General features: G+C 49.0%; 1 protein-coding gene across 1 annotated transcript; it reads right to left on the bottom strand.

Moving 5' to 3' along the window:
* Positions 1-221: 221 nt before the first annotated feature.
* LOC149354320 (uncharacterized) lies at positions 222-1,449 on the bottom strand. The gene is made up of 2 exons (XM_089577492.1): positions 315-1,449; positions 222-276 (listed from the first exon to the last, which is right to left on the bottom strand). Exons 1-2 carry the CDS (start codon positions 1,445-1,447, stop codon positions 222-224), a joined length of 1,188 nt encoding a protein of 395 aa, XP_089433618.1. The 5' UTR covers positions 1,448-1,449.
* Positions 1,450-11,438: the final 9,989 nt, after the last annotated feature.

Below are 11,438 nucleotides of genomic sequence, written 5' to 3' on the forward strand. Positions count from 1 at the left end.
GTTCCTACCTCCGTGGTCGGTGTGGCTTACGTCGGTGGACGGTCCGCATCGTCCGCATGACCATGCAGCTTCCCACAGAAACGTCCGGTGGCGATTGGAAGCACGTCGGAGGAGCAACCCCGATTTTTTTTTTTTCGAACACAGACACATCGCCGCTGCCGGATCATCTTGATGATGATCGACGAAGAGTTGACATTTACACCAACACGGTCTCACTAGAGCTACGGAGGCGGTTTACCCGCCTGCCGCGTGTCGGCCGAAAAGTTCGGCCGTGGCCTTAAAGTTCGGCCGTGGCCTTAAAGTTCGGCCGTGGCCTTAGCGTCGAGCGTCTGACTCCCGATGTCTTCGGCGGCGGTTCATCATTGCCCCCATCAGGCGGCATCTTCTCGCCTATGCTCTCGTCATGCGACCGCTTCGCAGCTGTCATAGCGGCCTCTTCCTTGCTTGTGTCCATGGCGACGTTGTCATCACTCTCCACGCTGCTCGGGGTGTCGAACACGACTTCCGTCGCGTCCGTCACCTTGCCACTGTCGTCTTGTTGAGAGCCATGCTCCACTGATGCTGCAGCTGCTACTTGACTGGTCGTCATCGTCACCTTTTTTTGAAGAGGCGTCAACGTAGGTCCATCTTTCACAACTGGTTGCCCAGTTGTTTTGGCTGCCTCTTCCGCGTTCGCTTCATCCATCAGATGCTCGGACGCATCCTCACTGGTCCCAGGTCCTGCGATGTTCGCGTAAGTGCGAGAACACTGGCCTTCTTCATGGCCAAAACGCCGGCAGGTTCCGCAACGCGGGACTCGGCACTCTCGACGAATGTGGCCCGTACTTCGGCAGCGAAGACACAAAGGGGGTCTTCCGGGTGCCACAACGAGTGCCAACTCACCGCCGACGTTCAGCTGGTGAGGCAAATCGTCAAGTTTAACACCGGCCTTCAACTTCAGGGTGACGAGCCTTGTGGTCGACCCCTTCTCTGAGACGCCTTTTACGCGCCAGCGTTCCCGGGCCACTTCTGCGACCTTCCCGTACGGCGCAAGGGCGACACGCACGTCCTCGTCGGGCACGTTATGGAGCAGCCAATGGAGCTTGAGGCGCACGTCCTGGTTCGTCGGGTCGATCACTAAGCAGCGGCGTTCCTTCACGAGCAGCTCACCGACGCCTGCAATCTTCTGTGCTGCATCGGCATCCTTCATTGTGATAGCCCAGACGTGGCTCACGCGATACGCCCCCAGGGCGATAACGTCAGGGAGCAGCGCATGCTGGGCTAACGCGTCTCGGAAATCTTCCACCCGGTAAGGGCGGGCCGTGATGTCGGCGTGCAAAAAAACGGTATTTAAAACAAAACGCCCTGTAGGCAGACCTGGAAAAACAACCTGGTAGGAACTTTCCTGTTCAGTAACCCTGTTTCCGCGGCCAGACAAGGCCGCTGAAGCCGCTCCTACGGAGCCCATGATCGCACGTCCGAACACGAATACTCAAGGTTTGAGCATGAATAAAGGCGCATCTAGTGAATGCATATGTTTCATAAACAAAATAAAAGGAATAGAAAATAAAAATAAGGAAAAAGAAAAAAACAATAAAAAGAAAATAAGATAATAAAATAAAATATGAGAAATTAGAAAAACAAAACAATAAAAATAAGAAACAAAACTAAAGAATGGAATGAAAAAATAAATTATCAAAAATAAAAAACAATAGAAATAAGAACAGAAACAGAAAAAAAAAATAATTTATGAAAAATAAATAAATAAATAAACAAACAACTAACAGTGTGCCAGGAAACGCATTCGCCTTGCTGCACTTCAGAGAGCCAAAGTGCCCCCTGAAGTTTGTATAGCGGCGCGGTGAAACCCTTGCCCGGTTGCGGCGTCTTTTCCCGTGTTTGCTGCTTCCAGCGACAACCAGTTGCAACGTGCTTGTCTCATTGCTTCAAGGAGGAAGGCTGAAGCCACAAAGGGCGCGTCTTCGTTTATTGTGGGCCAGTTATATTGGACGTTCTGAGCAGCGCGTGCCGCTCCTATGCTAAGCGGCGTGGACCCCACAAACGGCCCCACCGTGCTAGTTGACGGTTCGACTGTCGGTTCACGGTCGACGCAAGTAGCGACCAGCAGTTTTGTCGTGTATCTTACGCTGATTCGTACGTCGCGACGTTGCACCGAAAGCCGCACCAGCATCGAACGGTGCCCTCATAACCATTAGAAGTGGCGGGGAGAGGGTTACAAGGGGGAGGCTGAGCGGCAGTAAATGGTAGCGCTGCGCGCATACAGCTTATCATCTGGGGATACGGGAAAGACAAGTGCGGTCAACAGCAAAAAAAAAAAAAAACATATATAGCGTCCCGCGGTGATGAATAGAAGACGGACTTTCAGGCATTAAAACGTCGCACTTGTTCTATCAAATTTAAACCTGTCTGTTTACTTTCCCAGATTATTTGTTACGCAGACAAACCGCTGTACAACGGGGTATAGGTGTGTATCATGCTAGCCCGGTGCCTATGGGCGGCTATTGTCCTGATGAAAGAGCTACGAGCAATTCAGGACCAAGATGTAGTTTAATTATTTTGAGACCACGTGGTGCATGACAACAAACTATTTTTCCTATTAAAAAAATATGCAGTGCTTTAGAGTAGTTTCGACTCGAGAACTTCTCTTTACCTGCGCAGCTCAGCGTCAGACCAATCAGCTACGGCGCAACGAATAAGTGCGTGTGGAAGCATTGGTTTACAACCCTGCAATGCAGTATGAGATGTAACCGTGTAGTCAAGATGCAAATTTTGAAGAAATTTCCAGTTACGACAAAGACTGCATTCAGTAATAGAAAGCCCAGTCCCTGATGTGTTTAAAGCCGCTGGCAAAAAGGGATCGGAGTCGTATATATTCTTGAGCGATCATGTTTTCGTCACCCAGAAGGGCTATGAATTTTATTCGTTTCCATAAGCGCCCAATGTTTAAACACTGTTTAGTTTTTCGTTAGGTGTAGTGAACTAAGAGCTGGCCGTCATTCCTGACAACGATTTCGCGGTGCTAAAGGTCACTGGCCACTGACGTTCGTGTACTGGCCTCCGTGTACTGGGGATTCGCTGTGCGTTACAGAGCTCGGAGGAGGTAGAAATTAGTCCGGACTCTCTGTTACGGCACTCCTCATAATGGCCACGCGCGTTAAAGTACGTGAATTTAAATTTTTTTAGCATAATGGCATTTTGGAAGTGTGAAATAGGTGCGTATTATGTCTAATGCTGGTAGCCTGATGCGTTCTGGATACCTTCACAGAGGCAACTGATACGTACTGTCTGAATTTTTATGCTGTTGTGAAAGGTGGCTATAAAAGCACGGGGGCTGTGTACAATAAATTCATTCGGTAATCAGTGGCCGTACTTACGTTTTCGTTCGTCCACGTCGCTGATAGCGCTGCTGCTATGTCTAGTTTGTTGTTTGCTTTTATTGCACCCCAATCGCATTACTATTTCGTCATAATTCCTCCTTAACGTTTAGCAGCTTGTCCATTATCAGTTGCGGAAACATTGGATGCTTCACCTAGCATGAAGCAGCGTTTAAAAGCCATCATAAGCCCCTGTTAAGTCCAGGACAAATGCCTTTCCCGTTAATCGCCAGTCAGCCCTGTCTTGCGCCAGCCGCGGGCAGCCTATCCCAAATAATTTCCCAATCTCATCTTCCCACCTGACATTCTGCAGTCCCCTGCTACGCTTTCCTTCTATCGCAGCCCACTCCGCTATCCGAACAGACCGACGGTCCGTTATCAGTTCTTCGAATTATGTGCCCCGTCCATGTCCGTTTCGTCCACTTGATTTGAACTATATACATCATTAACGCATGTTTGGTTCCTAACCCACGCTGCACTCTTCCTTTCTCCTAACGTTAGCCCTACCATTTTCTTTTCCGTGTCTCCGTGCGCTGTCTTCCATCCACTTTCAAGCCTTTCGTTAGCCTCGAAATGTATGCTCCCTAGGTCATTCGTGACACAGGTGTTATACGTATACTTTGGTTGGTTTTGGTTTTATGGGGTTTAACGTCCCAAAGCGACTCAGGCTATGAGAGACGCCGTAGTGGAGGGCTCCGGAAATTTCGACCATCGGGGGTTCTTTAACGTGTGTTATATACTTTCCTCCTTACGTATTCTCATAACAGGTGACACTCCACCCCACTTTTGTTCTCCTGTTTATTAATGCGAAAACATCATATGGCTCAACGGCTACAGGAAACCTGGCCGCGTTTACCAGCTGCAATGGTCCGGAAACCCTCCAGTGACGGCACCATCGTTTCACAAGTCGTCAGCAGTAGACCATAAGATAGTGTCTATAGAGTAAAAAAAAAAATTTAAAAAAAGACAAAACTTATTCCGAAGGTGCGCGTATTTGAACAAAATCCTTCAGATTGGAAGGCGAGCGCACGACCCATAGGCCACGAGACCACTTCGTTTCTCGGAGAATAAAGGTGAATTTAGTATATGCGTTTGCATACGACGGTATCCTAATGAGCAGGTGTGTCATTATAAATTAAGGAATCTTTAATGAACCCCGCAACAGAGCTCACGATAAGACAGTGCTTTCGCATTCAAAGCACGTGAGCACGTCCCGGACGCCGAAACCCGTTCGGGACGGACAGCGTTGCAAAGATAAGCGAATGTCGCTGCTTGACCTGTCGTCTGGGAGCGCTGAAACTACTTCCCTATCACGTGGTTCTTTTTGTATTTCGCGGGCTTTCTTTTAAGGCAAATAAAAGCAGCTATATCAGTGGTACTTGGCTGCAAACACGGCAACCGGTTATTTTTCTACGGGATCTACAATTCCTGCATTGACACTTTCTTCCTGAAGGCAATAATTAAAAAGTTAGCTAATTAGTATCTGCTAATTAATTACGTTTGCATAATAAAAAAATACTGCAGACTAGGACACGCGACTGGCAATAAACCTCAGTTGATCTCATTGGGCTAGGGCACTTCGTCTTTTTTGAAAGATTGGTTACATTTAGCTGGGACACACACACACACACACGCACACACACGCACGCACACACACACATATGTGAGAGAAGCCAACAGCCACAGAAACCAAGGAGCACAGGGGATTTTTTAATTTTTCTTTGTGGTGTTGATCAAGTAAGAGTATTACTGAATATGTTGTGGCTTAAAGCTAATTCATTAGAAAAGCAGAAGAAAAAACAACCACATGCCGCCGGTGGGATCCGAACCCACGACCTCCGAATTACGCGTCCGGTGCTCTACCTCTGAGCTACGGCGACGGCTGTCAAACCTTCTGCTTTCGGGGGTATTTATGTTTACAAACAACACTCTCAAGGTTAGGTTGTTTGTAAACATAAATACCCCCGAAAGCAGAAGGTTTGACAGCCGTCGCCGTAGCTCAGAGGTAGAGCACCGGACGCGTAATTCGGAGGTCGTGGGTTCGGATCCCACCGGCGGCATGTGGTTGTTTTTTCTTCTGCTTTTCTAATCAATTAGCTTTAAGCCACAACATATTCAGTAATACTCTTACTTGATCAACACCACAAAAAAAATTTTAAAAATTAAAAAATCCCCTGTGCTCCTTGGTTTCTGTGGCTGTTGGCTTCTCTCATATTTATACCGAGCCCCTCATCCCCTTCTCTTATATATATATATATATATATATATATATATATATATATATATATATATATATATATATATATATATATATATATATATATACGAATCTTAAGTGACCGAAATCAAGCAGCATAGAGAGAGGAATGTCAGCCGGCTTGCGCATCTAGGCAATTTTTTGTATTGCTTTTAATTCAGGAGTAATTAAGATAATTTTTCTAAATGCGTAAATATTGACTTTAGACGGCAGATGTGAATAGCAAAGTTGGAGAGCACCTTCAGAAACCCCCATTCTATTTATTTGCGATGAAGAAAGCCTCATTTATATCTTTTCTACGAGCTCCAAAGAAATTCCGCGAAATACAAAAAAAAATCACGTGACTAGCGCATTCGCGCGCCACGATTGTGCTGCTCTCAATCCTGGCTTGAGTGAACGAAATCAGCTGCTGTTATGGCGCGACCACCCCACTGCTCCGGCAGGCCGATATGTAGACGGTGGTTGCGACGCCCGCGCGAACCAGTCTGCAAGCGTGACGGCGCAAGTTTCAGTTCAGGTCACGTAAGTGAGGCATGAAAAACACGGCATAAAGGCTGCTCCGTCGTTTTAATTCATTCAGGAGAAAGTTAGGTGGGTGGATGAGGTTAAGAAGTTTGCGGGGATAAGTTGGCCGCAGCTGGCAAAGGGCAGGGTTAATTGGAGAAATAATGTAGAGGCCTTTTCACTGCAGTGGGCGTAGCCAGGTTCAGGATGATGAATTCTATGCTAGCCTGCCCCAAGAGTCACAAAGACGACAAATCAAGAAGATGCTAAAATATCGCCGTTCTAGTGTGCTTCACATGATATAATCAATGTCGTCATAGCCGCCGTTCGGCTGCTGAAGCTGAAACAGCATAAGAAAAGGAATTTAATCACAAATTATTTACCGGGCGCAACCGAATTCCATCGCGGCGCAACCAAATTGAGGTAGACAGCAAAAGCAGAAAGACAGTACCGTAAACCCTTTAACCCCCGCCCCCCCCCCCCCCCCCCTGATCCCTATGACATGCGTGCGGTAGCAAGTGAAATCTGTAGCTGTCGTGCTTACAATCCTGTGCATGAAATGTGTTTAATGGGAACTAGAGCAAGCTCAGCGCAAGGAGGTGATCGCTTCGTCGGGACAACCTTCAGTCTGCAGCTCGCCTATCCAGTTACTACACCACTGATTCAAATCAATAAATCCCCAACCCCGCCGAGGTGGCTCAGTGGTTACGGTGCTCGGCTGCTGTCCCGAAAGACGCGGGTTCGATCCCGGCCGCGGCGGCTGAATTTCTTGAAGGTGAAATTCTAGAGGCCCGTGTGCTGTGCGATGTCAGTGCACGTTAAAGAACCCCAGGTGGTCGAAATTTCCGGGGCCCTTCACTACGACGTCTCTCATAGCCTCAGTCGCTTTGGGACGTTAAACCCCAATAAACCAAACCAAACCAATAAATCCACATTCCTGCGCCTAAAATTATCATAGATGACAGCACACGTAAAAGACGGCAACAAACGACACGCCAGAGCAGAAATCTGCTTAGAAGTGCCGGTTTCCAGTCCGTACGCTACCTGGCCGACTACTCCGCGGGAAAAATACTTGCTGTTTGCAATACTATTCCAGAATTTCCCTGAGCAGCGCCGCCGCACCAGCGGCTCGGTGGAGCAGCGTCGCCGCTGCGGTGCCAGCGTTTAGAATCCTGAGTCAGCAGAATATCATCATTGAAAAACGTAGCGCGAAAAACGAGACACAGAAAAGTTGAAGACAGGACACGAGCGCTAATCATCAATATCATCATGGTGGGCACAAACAACGAGACAGACGCGCACTGCCTCGCCGCACTTACTCACATCCAAATGAACGGAAAAAAAACTCGGAGATGTCACATTAACGACTAACTGCGCGCAAGATAACCACAGTACTGTCTGATAGAGGGAACATGTGAGTAGTGACGCACAGCACACACCTTCATACGTTATGATGAAGCACTACAACGACAGAAACGAACACGTAAACATGCATTCTACGCGCGGCGCGGGCGCGACCCGCAGTTACAGTGAACTGTACCGCAGTCCATCGGGCCGCGCGCGCCGATAGATGGCGACTGGTGTCGAGAGTAGGGGCGTGCCAGCAGCCTACACCTCTCTCCCTCTCCACTTCCCCCACTCGACACGGCGCATGCGCACAGCTGTTGTAGCTTGGTTTCTCCGGCGCGCCGCGCCGCCGGCAGCAGCAGCTGCTCCGCACCACGTGATGGTTCAAGGCCACGGCGCCGCCACGGAGCTCAAGGGGTGCCACGCTGAAGGCTCGAAGAGCTTTCGTAGTCTAGCTCTCGCTACAGAAATACCCCGGTCTTGATAACATACCTGTGAAGAAGCTCACACGCGAGCTTAAGGGCATGCCCTATGACGGTTGCACCGAAGAAGAGGAAGACAGGAATAGTAAACGGCAGCCATAATCGAGCGAGGGGAATTTGCAAATACTTAATTCTGTACCGTGCAAACCACCGACAGGAGAGGATGAAATGATCAAAGGATTCAACATCCCCGTATGACGCACAAAGATTCGATGCCGCGAACTCAGAACGGCATAAAGAAAGATTGAGACGAGTAATCCTGCAGTGCAATGGCGTCATAGAAAACTCACACTGCCTTGAAGCACATGAACGAACGTTCCATGGAATTTTAAGTGTTCGTGGTCCGCTGTAACAAGAATTAGCAGCGCACAGGGTTCAACTGGGTTTTTCTGAGGTGGGAAATTTCTGGCTCATTGATGACGTTACTGGCTTGTGGAAATATGCAGGAACCAAACGAAATTGTTGCCCGTGACAGGCGAACAACGAAATACCCCGCCGATGTCCCCTAAAGGATTCCTAATGTTAACCCCACCTTATGCATTAATGCCCCTTTATGCATTACGGGTGACGCCTAGCGGTCGGTCCTTGGAACCAAAACAATATTCTTCCTTTCCCTCTTGGCGCTACACCCGAGAAGGAAAAGAAGAAAATCGCCGAACTCCTGCTGTAACGTGAATCTCCGCGACAGCTGGAGGTGAACGCGAAGCGAATATATGAAATGATGTTGGTCGAAGGGTTCAGTAAGTCGGTGTGGGCGTTTGGGATCTCAGTTGTGTTTATACCGCTACACTCGTACTGATGCTGCGGTAAGCTCTAGTGAATGTCCTTTGCTGAGAGCGTTGAGAGCTTAACAGTGGCATGGTATAGCAACCAGTCATGCGGCGGAGGGTTGCCAAATACGTTCTTCCCTCTTCTCAACTCTCTCCTCTCTCGGTTTAGCCGGGCCACATAAGCTATAGAACGCAGAATATACTCACATTTATTGACAATTGCGGTAAAGTAGTTGCGGTAGAAAACTTTATTCCTCAGAATGGAAAGGGGGTTAGAGGATGAGGTCTTGAGCTGCAGGTGGTGTTCCTAGGTCCAGGATCCCATTGGTTTTTTCTGCCTCTCCGGCCCGCTCAACCAGCGCTAGCTGAACTTGCGGGTCGAAGCTGAGAACACCAGAAGATTCAACTTCTCCCTTCAGATGCCTGCGAAAATAAGCGTTTTTGTGCGCCGTTTTGACATTCCTGCCAATGTTGCGCTCATTAGGGTTCTTCTAAGCAACGCAATTAAAGCAGTCCTTCACTGGTACTCTTTCATAGATATGGCCCAAAGTTGTAGTATACCTGATTACGGCTAGTCGTTTTCCCACTGTTTTCAGGCATGCATCCTTGTTTTTATGATCATAATTACTCAGCTTTACTAGAAAATAACTGCTATCTGTCCCTGCCTGATTTGATACTTATCTTCTGGAAAAAAAAAACATTGAGCGCAGGAAAACTTGAAGCAAACGAAAAAAAATTGCCGACGATTAAGTTACTTCCTAATGCGAAATTTGAGCTCAGATCATCAGCTGTTTCAGATTTCGATAGATTGAGGCAAAGAATTCGAGCAAGACATGTATGTACAGTTACAGACAACTTGTTATTTTTCACACATTTTCCTTCTTCAAGAAACACTCCACTACCAGTTCTCGATTGTCATGAAGGAAGCTTTGTGGTCGGTGGTGCTGGTGGTGGTGAAAAGCATTTATTTAGTAATTTACAGAGAGGTGCTCGGGGAGAGGCCCCTAATGGGTCTCACCTCTTACAATACTAGGTGGAGTCCCTCATTCCGGGATCCCGTTGGTCGAGACCGCTACACAAATCCGCCGAACCAGGGCCTGTTGGGCCGATAGTTCCTGACAGCTGAGCAGAGCCGCCTCCCAGTCCTCTCGGGTGGGGAAAGGGGTGATTGGGGGGAGAGAAGGATTTTTTCTGCATGCCCAAACCATGTGGAAGGTGTCGGTGTCACAAAATTCGGCGCATTTTAGAAACAAAGAAGAACCGCCGCGCGCACAGCGTCTCGCCGGCGCGAGCCCAACGGGAGAGAGGGAAAGCCCCCGCCGAGCGCGTGCCTCTCTCTCCACCGTCACGGCATGCGCCGAAGGAATGAGTCATCCACGCCGAAGATTCTCGAACATGCGAGTCGGTTCTTCTGCTGACCGGAGGAGAAGGGCGTAGCCTTGCGTGCACTAAGTCGCGTCCCCCTCCTCTGCACTCGGACGTCGGCGACGCCGCCACGACGGCGCCACGCTAGAACACGCTGGAACCTTCGCGAAACGACTCCTGACTCTGACCAATGGGGACGCGCGGCCGGCGAGAGAAAGAAAGGGAAACTACACTGGAGATGCTGCGTGTATGTGCGCGCCTACTGTGGCGCGTACAACAAACAGACGTGCAAGCGAGCCTATAAAAGACGGCGTTGACCGCTATCAGTCAGTCCGGACCGCCGTTTAAGCTTCATCGCAGCGCGCCCGTTCGACTCCCGGGAAAACACCACTCGGCCAGCCACGGACCAACGAGGCAACGTTCGCCAGTCTGCGGGACGGCATCGTCGAGGAACTCTGGTCGTCGGACTGCCGCAGTGCCCGGTGAACAAATTGTGTTTTGTTTGTTTATCTCTCTCTCGTGTGTTAGTGCACTTTAGGTGCAATATTGCCTTTGTATTGCATTCTCTCTCGAGTTTAACTTTGCACGGGTTGCATTGTTCTGTTAATCACTTTGTATGTGTCTGTACTAGTGATTGTGAAACCCTCTGTATCGTCTCAATCGCTGTATAAACATTGTTTTGTTTGTAAACCTTTGGCTCCGACCCATTCTCTGGCTTGCGACCAGCGAAAGCTGGGCACCGAACGCCCAAAAACCTCTTGTCACTTGGTAGCTGGTCTCCGCTGAGCTTGCCAAGCTGAGTCGAGGGCATCTCTTTCGAGTCCGGGACCGCTACCCCCACACGCTCTAAGGGTGTCGGGAGCTTCCCACGTAAAAGTGCGCGAAGTCTGGGTGACAATATATTCTGGCGTCCGCGACAGGACGTTTGGTGTTGCAAGCACAGAGAACGGAGAAAGAGTCAGAAGGAGTTTACGAATCGTAAACGAGTGTTAGCAGCAGAGCGATATTGTGAGGTGCCGCGCCGAAGCGGTTAGTGATGTTCACCGTGTAGAGGTATTCATTGCCTTGAATGTAGAGTTCGGTCTCCAAATATGAGCTTTAAGGAGCTAAAGGAGCTAGTAGAGGCCGGTCTCCAGATGGGGATGACCGGAGCCGAACTGCGTAAATGGGTGGACCAGGAAAGAGAGAAGGCCGAGAAAGAAAGAGAGAGGGCTCGGGAAGAGAGAGAAAGAGAATGGCAGAAGAGACAAGAAGAGGCGGAGAAGCTCTCTTTGGAGCGAGAGAGAGAATGGCAGAGAAAAGCAGAAGAAAGGGAGAAAGAAACAGCGTGCTAGAGAAG

Source organism: Amblyomma mixtum, chromosome 3, assembly GCF_055824585.1.
Source record: "Amblyomma mixtum isolate Tamu chromosome 3, ASM5582458v1, whole genome shotgun sequence".
Lineage (NCBI taxonomy): Eukaryota > Metazoa > Arthropoda > Arachnida > Ixodida > Ixodidae > Amblyomma > Amblyomma mixtum.

Coding starts and splice junctions, on each gene's coding strand:
- LOC149354320 (XM_089577492.1), bottom strand. CDS start 1,447: ATGGGCTCCGTAGGAGCGGCTTCAGCGGCCTTGTCTGGCCGCGGAAAC. Junction 277..314: donor GTCAGACGCTCGACGCTAAG/GCCACGGCCGAA, acceptor CCGAACTTTAAG/GCCACGGCCGAACTTTTCGG.